The sequence below is a fragment of the Anoplophora glabripennis genome, unplaced genomic scaffold (assembly GCF_000390285.2).
Source record: "Anoplophora glabripennis isolate ALB-LARVAE unplaced genomic scaffold, Agla_2.0 scaffold1322, whole genome shotgun sequence".
In the NCBI taxonomy this organism is placed as follows: Eukaryota; Metazoa; Arthropoda; class Insecta; order Coleoptera; family Cerambycidae; genus Anoplophora; species Anoplophora glabripennis.
In genome coordinates, this window is record NW_019417397.1 from 26,622 (window position 1) to 40,979 (window position 14,358).

The 14,358-nt window shown below is 31.9% G+C and overlaps 1 protein-coding gene across 1 annotated transcript in view; it reads left to right on the forward strand.

The window, feature by feature from the left end:
• LOC108915698 (serine/arginine repetitive matrix protein 2) overlaps positions 1–14,358 on the forward strand; it is a 60,189-nt gene that overhangs the window by 23,922 nt on the left and 21,909 nt on the right. Inside the window, exon 4 of the mRNA XM_018721805.1 lies at positions 11,488–11,802. Within this exon, the coding sequence (XP_018577321.1) occupies positions 11,488–11,802 (315 nt within the window). The remainder of the gene's footprint in view (positions 1–11,487; positions 11,803–14,358) is intronic.

Sequence of the window (14,358 nt, forward strand, 5' to 3'; positions counted from 1 at the left end):
TTCTAATATTTTGTGATAATAATCCTTGGCTTCCCTAACTTTTAAGAAAAATGTTTTGCGGGAGAAATCGCCATGCAGTTGATGCGTATTTTATTCCAAAAACTAGACGATTTTCTGATCATTATAGCATTCCAAAAAACACCAGTGTTCAGGAAGGTCTGATCCAAAAATGCCATCGATTTAATAATTGTACTCAGAAGTATCAGAACCTTTCTGAAGATTGCGCCCACAAGAATTCTCGGTATCCAGGTGAAGAAAGAGTAATGTTTGAAAGACTGTGGAGAGGAGCATTGTGTCAAGCATTTGGTGATAGAGTACCTGTGAGGCATAGAAAAATATGTTGCTGTCATTGCCAGTGTGGTTATATTGTGGGAAATACTAACCATGTTAATATTGAGCCGTATAGTATGCAACGCACTCCTAAGAAAAGTATGCGTTCTGTTATAAGGTAAAATTAGTATTAACAGTTGAGTAAATATGTAACCTTTACCATTTAAAATACGAGTATGATAAATTTAACAAACTCGTCCGATTATGACTATTACGGACATCTAGAAAATAGAGCGTAATAATTGTTTTACATGTTCTTAGGTTAAAATATGATTTATATAGGAGTGTAAGTAAATGATATATTTCAGAGAAACTAGTTGTACATTTATAAGTTGCAAATAATACTAACAGCATAAAAGGAATTTCCGTTCCGTGGAAAACCTCTAAGGTAGATTATCTTCAAACGTAAACCCAATAAGCTGATTACACTTGAGTTGGAAACCTCGACAATTCTCTAATCGTCTTAGGGCAGCCGCATTTATCGTACTAAGCGCCTTGTAAAATTCAGTGTCTCTTTATTTGTTTTAAAAATGTATATATTAAAATTAAAAAGTGACCAAAATAATTATTTGCCAACTTCATGAGAAGTTCAAATTTTTTATCAGTACAAATCGACGCGTTACTACGAAAACATGCTATCTCAAATTTAGCTTGGAAAACCTGCTATCTAAAATTGTACTTGGAAAAAATGTTATCTAAAATCGTGTCTGGAAAACGTGCTACCTCATATTGAGCTGGGAAAACATGCTACCTCAAATTAAGCTTGGACCAAGTTGGAAAACATGCTAGGCTCAGATATTTAAGAAAAAACATGCTATCTCACACAAAAGTAAGTTTGACTAGAAATTTAAGTTGGATGCATTGGCGTTGAAATGCACATTGAATTATTGAAACCGTGCACTTATAATAAACTTGTATAATATATTTTTCAAAAAGTAAGGATTATTTACGTTCAGTTTATGTTACTGTTTATTTTATTTTTTTCATGCAGTTTCCTTAAGAGTCCCTCATTAGGCATATAATAGCTATTTATGATACAAGTGTGATATAAGTGGCTTTTTATTTTGTGAGTAAAGATGATTAAAAAACGAGCGTAGCGAGTTTTTTAACTTCACGAACAAAATAAAATCACTTTTAACACGTATATCATCATACACTATTTTTTCTACAAAACAATCGGAAGAACTTTGAACTCAATAAAAATAATAAATCAAAAAATACCACACAGATCGCATTGTTTATGAATGAAAATTTTCGTAGCAGCCAGTACTTTTAACACTAGTGTTAAAAGTAACTTACTTTTAACACGCGTGTCAAAAAATGACATTTTTAACATCAAAAATGACAATTAAAAAGCCCACTTTTAACAGTTTTGTAGAAAAAATTATTTTCAGAATAAATTGTGGATCCCAGATTTTGTAAAAAAAGTGTATCAAGAGTAGTGACTACAAATCAGTTAAGAGTGCGCTATTAATTTTTATATCAAAGCAAACTTGTATGAAAAAAATCGAATAATTTTTAGTAATAATAAACATTTTTATATTTTAAGATATACTTACACTATTTTTTTATAATTTGTTATTTCAAAAACGTCGAGTGATGTACGTGTTGCAGCACACTGCATATTATTCTATTTTTTTAATTAACAATTTTGTCGTTTGTAACAGTAAGTTAACAAAATTAATTGAAAAATGTTGAATGAAAAAAATAAAATAAACAGTGTACCTGAACATAAATATTCCTTACTTTTAGAAAAATATAAGTATTATATAAGTTTATTATAAGTGGACGGTTTCAATCATTCGATGTGCATTTCAACGCCAATGTAGCCAACTTAAATTTCTTGTCAAACTTACTTTTGTGTGAGATAGCATGTTTTTTTTCTTAAAGATCTAAGCTAGTATGTTTTCTAAGCTTAATACACACACACACACACACACACAATAGCACACAATTTTAGATAACATCTTTTCCAAGTATAATTTTAGATAGCATGTTTTCGTAGTATCGCGTCGAAATAACATTGCGTAAGAATGCCAGTTGGGTTACCTAGTCTTTAGCTCTAGGTGTAAAAAAAAACCTTAATATTTATATGTGTATTTTAAATGTGAACATAGATTTATTATATGAATTTTTATTTTTTTTTATATTAAAATCTTGCTTTTTTTACACTTTATACTTGTTAATTAAGGTCAATTTTAACTGTATGTAAGGGTTGGCTGTTGTTTCAAAACAAACATTTTCTCGACAAAACTGTTATGTAATATTATTGACTTGATATCAAAACTAATTTTTGAAAAAATCGTACAATTATTACGGTTAATTTTATAGTCAATAAGAGCCCTTTAGAGTATTATTAATGGTTTTAAAGAATTACTTATGGAGCACTAACGAATCATTTTAGCAGAAATCATCAGTACCGGCTCTTGACTTCCACTTGACCAGGGAGGGCTTAAAAATTTTGGTACAAAGTACTGAAGAAAAATCAAATATAATTGGATAGTTTTATTTTAAGCACTATTGAAATATGTAATAGGAAAAATGTGTTCAACATGATTTTTTATAGTGAAAGTTCTTCTGTTTTTGTCCGAAATAAACTTTTCAATTACTTTTCCATTAAAGTTTGGTACGTTTTGCACCATTGATTTGTAACCTGAGGGGTTATTTCTTCATTTATCTATCTACCGTTATGACCAGTATCATAACGATATTAACTTGTAAAAGAGTCTACTATTTAATTCTCGAAAGGGAGTTTATAATTATTATTATACTTTAATTAATACGTGGGAACTTAGAAATGTTATACGTTCAGAGAATGAATACCAGGCACTTACCGTATGTCGCTCATGTACAAGGTAATCCAGTGGTTGGTTGTATAGGATGACACTTAAGTTGAAAGAACAAGAAAGAAACACCAAAACTTCCAAGAAGGGTTTTAATAACAATAAAAACAAAACAAACAAACAAAATGACGACACAACGGGCTCGAACAACATTGTTAATTAATTTATTAACACGCGACAGTGTACCGAGATTCAGGGAATGCGCGATCCATAGCAAAATTTGGAATGACTTTATCCATTATTAAATTAACCCGAGACTCTAAAACTAAGTAGACTGCTCAATGTGGAACCCAAGGAAGAACTGTGTTTTTTCGGAGATCTCTCCTGAATTCGACACCTCGCTTCGGCACGCCCATTTCTTGGGTCCAGACGTTTATGATCTTATCTTACTGGGGGGAACCCTGAATATCGGGACGGTTTGGCATAACTATGCCATGTTAATAGTTATCTAATGGACTGAGTTTACATTTATATAAATAATTCTGGACTAACTGGACTTACAAGTAACCCTAGCCTTCCTCTAGTGACTCCGTGTAGCAATACGGGAAGGATTAGTCAATCTCATTTAATCTATTCTTATAACTTGGAAAATCCGCCTAAAAACCAGCTATTTGATCTATTATTATTTTTTAACAACTTCTAACAACTTATTCTTGGAATTCCTACGTCCATTGGAATGCATTTCTCGCGTTATTAAAAATTAAATTAAATTAAATTAAATTAAAAGTATCGGTTTCTTTGTTCTGCCCCAGCATAGGCTGGCGCCTCCCGGACGCAACCCCGGATGTCTGTCACATGGTGATACGTTTTCAAGGAGTTACTTAACCCGAAGTGTTCTTGGGGTTATTCTAATTATCGGTTTGTAAATTTATTAGTCTCCGCGACAAAAGCTTTTCAGACCACCCTCTAAATACAAATATGACACCTTTACTACTTGACCCTCGTCTGCCCGTAGTTATTTTTAGAAGGCCTAATAGAACTATTGAGCTCCAGTCTTTCCGAAAATCGCCCCATAAATTACACGGATCTGGCTTTTGTTACAGATTTTTCAATAGATAACATTGCTGTTAGTCTGTCTTAACAATCAATTTAAATTTTTACAATCTTTTAAAAAACATAACAAGCAATACGCTTATTCTTACCTGAATAATATCTTATATTGTATATTGTATGAATATTCATATCGATATCTAAAGCCGGGGCTAGATCAATACAGGGTTGAATTAGAGTTTGAATGTGAAAAAAATATTATTAGACATTTTATTACTCTTTATGACGGGGAAGGGTATAAGATCAAAAAAGTAACTAGAAATAAGTGACACTAAGTCGGCAAATTGCAAATAAGTTACATTAAAATTACATGTTTTTCACTTTTTTTATTGTCCATGAAAATATAGACGACATATCGTAAAATTAATTGTTTTTTGTTGTAGGCAATTACCTATCTAAAATAAGAAAAATCATCAAAACTGATCGAGATGTTCTCGAGATAGAGACCGAATCGAATTTGAAATTAGTGGCACTGGATTATTGAGATCACTCGAGATGTTCACTCCCACCCACTCGAGTGATTATTACCCTGCGGCTGCGCCCTTAAATGTTGTTGCATACTGCAAGTAGTCGTTGATTGCGTGACTTTTCTTTTTTTTAGGTTTTGAAGTGCGTGAGCTTAATATATGACTAATGCAAACATATGTGTGCGCAGATGGGATGAAGATGACCAATATCTCGTATCTCGAGTAATCACTCGATTATTAGAAGTACTCGATTACCGATAACTCCATTATCGAAATTGCTCGATTATGCCCATCACTATTTGAAATGTTGAGGGCGGCTTTCCCTCGCGTGCTGGCCGGTCATTAACGTTAAGTTTTACTGCTGCTGACGCGTTTATTACATGAACTATCAATGTAATACTTTTTGAACATAAACCCTTTCTTTAATTGGCTCTAAAATCCCGGTCCGATACGTCGAATACTTAATTCAAAATTAACGTTATAAAAAAAATATATATTGGGAACAAAGAGGCGTAGGTGATTTCTCTTTTTTTTAATTACCGTAAAAATAAGCTCTATTTAATGCAAAAAGAACGAATTCCCAAACGACTTTTGCCTGACCCTTGGAGAATTTGAATGTTCTACTTTGTTAGTTGTAAAGGGCAACTTAATTTCACCTTTTTCCAAAATTTTCTTTTTCACTTATTCGCGTCGAATGCAACGCACGCACCATCCGAATCGAAACAACATATATTTTATATTGTTTTATATGCATTTGCGCTAACTGGCTCGAGTCGCCTTAAGCGCACTACGAAAAACGAAACATTGCGATTCGCGTGGTGCGTGCGTTGCGTTCGGCGCGGATAAGTGAGCGCTTATAGTCCAAGCATTATAGAGAAATGCTTACAGAAATTATTACCTTTACAAAAAAAAATATGACCGTATAGAAAATTAAAATTTAAATATCGAAAAATAATTAATATTTTTAAATTTTTCAAAAATACTTTTTTGGCTTGCCGCGGGCTATGCTTGCAGTAAATAGCAAGTATGGGAACGTAGATGTAAACGAGTTATAGAAGAAGAGAAAAGAGAAGATTTTTAACGGTTTTTTCGATATATCTCGAAAAGTAACAAAGCAAAAAATCAGTCGATAGATCTTTTTGAAACCTACAACTTTCTCATTTAAAATTTTTCAATCGGTTCTACATTTTTTTAGTTATTTTAGAAAAACCGTTTTTTGCAACTTTGCTATTTTTTTTTAATCATGTTCGCCATTTTGGATCGAGTTTAAAGAACAAGAAACTCAATTTAAAATTTAATTTTCTATACGGTCATATTTTTTTTGTCCAGGTAATAATTTCTGCAAATTTAACATTAATCCGTGACAGAATGCTTGGACTATTATACTCCAGTCATTATTGACATGAAACAGTCTGTTTCAGAAAAAAAATACTATTAGAAGTTTCTCTGCGGAATATTGTTCGGAAACGTGTTATAAACAATATATCAAAAATTAAATTCGAGACTAGTTGGGAAACTTCAATGGTCAAAGTTATAGAAAAGTGGTTTTTTGACTTGTGTAAAAAAACTATTATTCGTAGCGAAAAAGGTTTATACAAAAAAGGTAGTTATTAAATAAACCTGTAAAATGAGACAAGTTCGATTAAATTTGTTATTCACGAGAGCTCAAAAATTGTCGAAAATGGCCGTTTTTTTTAATTGCTAATACCTAATTAGTGCAATTTTCATCTCAGATACTTGTAAGGATTTTTGAAGCTCTTTGCACCCTTAATAAGTGGTTAACATTTCAGCCCGAAAACTTAATTACTTTGCAGGGTCCCTTTAGACAAAAAAATTATCATCGGGGATCCGACACTAGCGTACGGCAGCTTTTCGTCAGAGAGCAATAGGGTCGCGGATTGTAATAATTTTTTGGTATCATCGAGGTAGGTTGTACTGGGCGCCACGTAACTTCCCTTGAAATGTGCGGAGTACTCTCGATTTTGCCAAGTTACGAAATCAAAATCGTGAAACAAAGATATTAAAAAAATTAATGGTAGAGTGAATGAAATAAAAAATTGTAGTAGATAAAATTTTAAAACTATTTATTTCAACACCCAAAATGGCAAAGTGGATTGTAAATGAATCTAGTAGATATAAAAAAAATATTATTTAAAGTTAAGTGATAGAACAAATAATAAAAAAAATTGAATGGTTTTTAATATAACTATTTTGACAGGTTGTACTGTCAGAAACAAAACTGGTAAAAATATTTAAACATGGGCTAAGAGCGCATATTCATAGTACTATAATCGTGCGTTACATACGTTTTCAATATATGCTTTAGTAGGTTTAAATAGTAGTAAAATAGTTATATATAAACAACAACAAAATTTTTAATAAATATATGAGGCTTATCTGATTGTCTGAGAGTGGAATAAGATATTGCTTCTTAGGTGGCAACGAGGTACTTTGAAACAAAATACTGTCTATCCAGTCCTAGGTTTTGTTGACCAGTGTATATGGATCGCTGTGGGAACACTGTGGTAGCTAATGATGAACGTGGGCCAAACAAAATGTAATGACGACGCCCTTATGGGCAACAGGAAGTCACTAGTGAATAGTCCTCCAAAGCTGGACTTAGACGAAATGTCGGAGCTTATCAAACTTATCCTAAAACCCTAAAATAGAACAATTACCTACATAAGTACTATGAGCTAGAAAAATGCATTTGAATTTCAACTCACCTTCTGTGGAAGGATTTAAATTGACGTAATCAAAATCACCATCGAACGTAATGTAGATATTGACAGAAAAGCGTCTCGGAAAACCTTTATCGAGAGGCCTCTGGGTACAGACGGCACACAGCATCAGCACTAGAAAAGGTGGTTTTTCAAACCCCAAGAAAATGGAAAACTGCAAAATCAATCACAATCCACCCAGTGCTTTTTACTTCACTAGAACCCGTCCGTCTCTCCCAGTTAGATGTTATTTTCTGACCTCAGCTAGAGGACACTTTTTGCGAATATCATTGCAGCGATTTTTAGAAGTGGTGTGTTGGTTGCCTATTGTATCGAATACTTAAGACAATATCATGAATAGCAGCAACCAGGAAATCTCAATGGCGATAAAACAGGAGAGCGTGTAGGTGCAATTCGAAAGAAGTAAAAAATATGACAGAATACCAAGAAGAAATACTAATTTAAAAGTAGCGTTGTTAGTAAATATACATACATTAATCCTAATTAATTAATGAATAAGAAAAGTAGCAGTTCAAAATGCTACACCTTTGGCGTTGCCGGAATTTGTTATCTAAGAAAATGCTGTTTTCAATTCATTTCTCCCAAGCTTACAGGCGTTGTAGAGTTTCGATCATTAGTTGCTTTTGTACCTAAATAGTTATATTAACATGCATTTATTGAGAATTTAATTTTTCAAATTTAATTTGTTTAAAAATGACTGAAATGTTAATATTTATTAAATTATTAAGATAGGTAATTATTATAAAGTGAAATAGTAACTTCTGTAGTTTAGTTTGTACTATTTTTCTTCGAATTAAAAAAAAAATCGTTGTTGATTAGAAGCCGAGATAATTTTTTTTTATTTAATGGCTATGACGTTAATTATTATTATTATTAATATTAAGAGCTGAAATTTAGAGAGAGTATACATTAAGAGCTATATTTTCATGTCCTACATTAATATTAAGGTCATGAAGATTAATTCAACTATTTAATTACAAAAAAGAAGATAGCGGCGATACGTTCTATTACTTGGTCCAGCGAACGAGTGGGGAGAGCAAGGCGGTGCATGCGCGCTGCGCGTCTGGTTGCGCGCAGAAAACTGATTGAGCGGCTATTGTATTAACGAAATTAACAATACTTCAACCCGAAATTTACAAACAATTTAATAAATGTTAACATTTTTTCAGTCATTTTTAAACAAATTAAATTTGAAAAATCAAATTCTCAGTAAATGCATTTGTCAGTACAACTATTTAGGTACAGAAGTAACTAATGATCGAAACTCTACAACGCCTGTGAACTTGGGCAAAATGAATTGAAAACAGCATCTTCTTAGATAACAAATTCCGACAACGCTAAACTAATGAAGCTTTCGGGCTGAAATTTTTACCACTTATTAAGGGTGCAGAGAGCTTCAAAAATCCTGAATTACAAGTGTTTGCGATGAAAATTGCACAAATTATTAGCAATTGAAAAAAAAACGGTCATTTTCGACCATTTTTAAACTCGCGCATAAACAAATTATCGGAATTTAATCGGACTTGTCTCATTTTACAGGTTTATACCTTTTTTGTATAAACCTTTTTTCGCTATGAATAACAGTTTTTTTACACGAGTCAAAAAACCACTTTTCCATAACTTTGACCATTGTTTAAATAAAGTTTCACAACTAGTCTCGTTTTGATTTTTTGATATTTTGGTTATAACACGTTTCCGCAGAGAAACTTCTAATAGTATTTTTTTCCCGAAAAATACAATGACTGACCTCTATGCGGTACCGAGGAGGACCGACAAACAGCGGCATAATATTACAGTATACGAGCATCTTTATATTGTGATAATATGCATCTGTTCGCACCAACAAGCGCGGATACTGCTATAGTGCCTTAGTTTAATATAGAGTTACTTCTAAGGAACGCTACACGTTTTTTTCGGCTACTGCTCTAGTATACAGGGTGTTAATAAATAAGTATCGCAACGGAAAACTGTAAATTCCTCTTGAAAAAAGAAACATTTTTTTTCTCTTCCATTTTTCTCATCGGGCTTTCGTTTTCGAGATACACGGTGTCAAAACTTTAATTATTTTTTAGTTTTTCGCCAATATCTTGGAAATCGTTTGAACTACAGGACTGAGCTTTTGTACACACATTACCACTATTAATAGCTACTTTTTCGCACCCTTCTCGAATTCATTGGACGTGCCAGTGGTGGAGATTTTAAGGTATCGTAAGTGTTTTCCCCCCTAAATTTTACGCCACTGGAAAAATTGACTTTTGACAGCAAATTCTAAAGCGCCAATGAATTTTACACAATAAGCGTTCTCTTGGTTCATTGCTCTAAAGTCAACCGTTTTCAAGATAAATTACTTTTTATGAACAAAAGCAAACATTTTGCTAACGTTTCGAAAATTTTTTGCATTTTGCATTTTGCATTTTGAACATTTTGCAAGTGCAAGTAACTGAACAGAACATCCGGAGAACGAAATGCATCGTTTACGAAATCCATGTCAATACTATCGAAAATTGACCGATAGAGGTGAAACCGCAGCGGCAGAAAGAAACATGATTAGAAGATGTAATGCGTGCATTCAAGCCAACGGACGTAATTTTGAACAGTTTCTGTAAATTTTACTCGCCAAATTGATAAAAAAAAGTTAAAATCCTATCTGTTGTTAAATTTCGTTAAAATTGTTAATTATTACTACCTATTTTTTGAATTACAAAAGATTTTCGAAACGTTAGCAAAATGTTTGCTTTTGTTCATAAAAAGTCATTTTTCTTGAAAACGGTTGACTTTAGAGCAATGAACCAAGAGAACTCTTATTGTGTAAAATTCATTGGCGCTTTAGAATTTGCTGTCAAAAGTCAATTTTTCCAGTGGCGTAAAATTTAGGGGGGGAAAAACCCTTACGATACCTTAAAATCTCCACCACTGGCACGTCCAATGAATTCGAGAAGGGTGCGAAAAAGTAGCTATTAATAGTGGTAATGTGTGTACAAAAGCTCAGTCCTGTAGTTCAAACGATTCCTAAGATATTGGCGAAAAACTAAAAAAAAATTAAAGTTTTGACACCGTGTATCTCGAAAACGAAAGCCCGGAGAGAAAAATGGAAGAGGAAAAAAATGTTTCTTTTTCATCATGTCGTCATGTTTCAAGAGGAATTTACAGTTTTTTGTTGCGACACTTATTTAGGAACACCCTGTATAGTTTTGTAGAAATGGTCAATTTTTTTTGTTTCAAAGAAAATTTTCTTTATCCAATAATGTCATCTGCAAAAGAAAATATTTTAAGTTGCGGTAAAAGGCCCAATTAATATTTAATCACGATATTCATCTGACGGACGTTAGCTTTTGAAATACAGGGGCTGAATGATTTTGATAAATATAGAATTAGACAAATATCTGAAAATGTTTCACTTACAATTAGACTGATTAAATTTGGACCAAAGTAAAATTAAAAATTTGCTAAATTATTTATTAATATTGCGCCACTGGATTCTTTAATTTCTTCTAATTGTATCATACCTATATGTTACTGTTTTGTGATGTTTTAAAGTAGAAAAGTCATCATCAGTGTTACTTTTCTTCAAATATATAGGTAATTTATTTTTTTTACAAATAAAAAAATTAAATTTTATTGAGATTATAACAGCATAAAATTTAAAAAAGGCGATGAACTTGATATTATCTTCAACATTTGTTAATATTGTTTATAATATCTGCTAAAAGACAGACTAAATATCTAATTCTTCATTCGAATGGAGGGAAAAAATTGACAGACTTATTATTTACTATTTTTATGTAGTTATTCAATTAAATCCGGAAAACAATAAAATTGACATTGAAAACTTTGCATTTTGCAAAAATAATGTAAAAACTAATGAAAAGATTTGCTTTCTGAAAAATCGTCACTAAATTATGCCCTAATTTAACCGTCTACATATCTCTTCTCTTTCAGAGAATGCAATAGTATTACATCCAACTTGAAATATTCCTTAAATATTTTAATGAACATACCATCTTAATATTTCAATTAACATTCAACAAGGTCTTTATATATACTATTTTGTTTTAGTGTGACAGAAACTCATCAAGTAGCTGAAGCACAACAGGAGAAGAATGCTCGTCTTCGGGAAGCTTTTGGAATTTCTGAATATTTTGTGGATGGTAGCAGTTTTGATCCGGATAGACAGGCCAAGGAGAAATTAGCAAAAAGTGCAGCATTACTTGAAAAAGAAAAACAAGAGGCGATTGAAAGGGAAAAAGAGAGAGAACAAGAAAAAACTCAAGCTATTCGATATCAGTTGGTACATACGCCAAGCCCAGAACCTCCACAATTAACTTCGAAAGAGAGCAGCATAAAAAAGAAAAAAAGAAAACACAGAAACAGGTTAATATTTTAGATAATAAGTTTAGTTATTTTCTAATTAAATACTAAATATTTTAATTTTCTTCATTTTAGTGTGACAAACAATAAAATAATTACAAACAATATGAAAGTAAATTAAGTTCATGTTTTAATTATTAATACTTACAATAGAGTTGGAAATAAATTATATTGATTTATTTTTATTATTTTAGACCAATCACATCATTATTATACTAACAAAACTCGAGTCAATTGAAGTTTGATTGAATATCATGGTCAATGCCATACATATGTCAACTTATAGTTATCTTGTTTTTTTTGCTGTGTCCTAACTGTAGAAATTTGAATAAACAAGAATTTTGTCTTTTATCTGGATGTAAAAAATAAAAAAAAAATTGAAATCTATCAGCAGAGAAGACTTGCTTTCAAAAGCTTTGTATAGTAGATAATCATTTTAAATTTATTAAGTTCCTCTTTCACTTAAATTAGGTTATTGTATGGTCTATTGTGCTATTCATTTGTATCAACTTCAAATATCATGCCTTTTTTCAGAAGTCAAAATGGAGTATTTGTGGTACTCTCTCAATATAGGGACTATAAGTTTTATCAGTTGTTCCCTAGTATTAAATACTATTGAAATAGTATTAAATAATAAATATGACAGTTGATTTTACTTGTGAGATATTCTTTTTTAAAATGATGGTCACGTCAAAATGTTTTTCTCACTCATTTTTCCAAAAGATAAGATCAAATTTTAATGAAGTAAAAAAGGAATAAATGTTTTGCCAGGAAAAAACAAAACAAAAATATGAGTATGGCTCTCGTATAAAAATTTCGATAGGTTAAATTTAGATACAGGAACTGGCCTATATGATATTATAAATATTTTTTTTATTTTATGTGACGATTATTTTGCAAAATTTACTCCGACATTGCTACAGGAAAGGGTTATCATTCATAAATTAATGTTTATGTACTATGTACTTTTGGTTATAACCACTTTTTTTTAATTTCTATGTTACTTTTGTTTTTAATCCCTGATGGTGCATTTTTTATAGTTATATTAAAACAAAAACCCAAAACGAATACGTTTAATTTTTGTTAACAACTTTGCTACTACAACGAAAATATCTTAGTCATCTGCCAGACTTATTTTTTTTATGATCTGTCTAGCCACAGAACAACAGAAATAGAAATACGGTACAGTCAACAGTTAAGTAGTAACAAACATTTTCAGAAGATTATTTAACACTGTTCCTCAATTGAAATGTATTATCACCGTAAATAAACATAATACATACAATTGCTGAACATGAACATAATAACATAAACTTCTTAACTTAGTTAATTTGTCAGACTAAACGTTATTACAAAATCACCAGCTTAACAAACTCCGCCTAAACTTGTGGAATTTTCCTTTTCCCAAAGCCTTAGTAAATATATCGCCACATTTCTCAGAACTAACGCATTTAGATTGTAATTCTTTATTTGCATGTAGATTTTTTATGAAAGCTCATAAAAGTCCCCCATTTGACCAATTCTGGCCCTTATAAATGCTGCTGTTCACTGACTTTTTATTTTTGCGATTTCGTCCCCTTCAACCCCCATTTCCACCCCCTAGAAGGGTGGTAGCTCAAAACTAGTATCAAATTCGGAAAGAGCGGACAATTTTACCCCGATTATAGCGTTTTCGGCCTTTTTTTGGCCTGAATATATACTTTCTTTTTTTGAGTGTCCGTTTAGCTCCCCGTGCGCGTCCATGGTTTTAAAATCATTCGGGACCCTGTATCTCTGAATATGAGCATTTCCAGATTATGTGCCCATGGAGACATTTGTTCAGAATGGCTTGAAGTATAACATACTGAAATTTCAGCCAATTTGACTGGGAACCAATTCCCATAAGTTTAGTGCGGGGTCCTTTCATATTCCAACATTTGGGTGAATTTCGTAGACCATATAATGCACAGTTTAATTTTGTAATTTGATTCACTATTTAAACCTTCAGGTCTTTTTATGTAAACATCATTATCCAGTAAACCATTTAAAAATGCTGTTGGTTAATCTCCAAGCCTTTTGCACAGAAACATAGATTAAAACTCTTATGGTTGAAATTCCACATACTGGAGCATAACTAGTGAATTCTTCTCCAGCATTAGGTACTTGGAAACCTTTAGCAACTAACCTTGCTTTTTTCATACCATCTTCCTTTATTTGAAAAACCTTTCTTGTGCCTTGATCTTTCGGGGAGCGTTCTGGGCACTATGCCTGAAAATGATATTGGCTGCCACATGTATAGCACCCCTTTGTTGTTGCTTTACCTTGAAGCTTACTTCATTCTTATCTCTTCATGTGACTTGAACTTAATTTATTCATCTAGTAGCCTAGCTTTCACAAAATCCATTTCAACGATAAAGATAATAACAAATGGCATACTTTGTCACCTTCATCAATATTTGAACCAAGGTCTTTTAGCTTTCTGATTATTGTGTCAAATTTCAAGAAGTGGTTTTCCAACTTTTCATTTATTCCAAGCTTTAAATTGAGTAGCTTTTTCCATAAACATAGTTTTGTAAATGA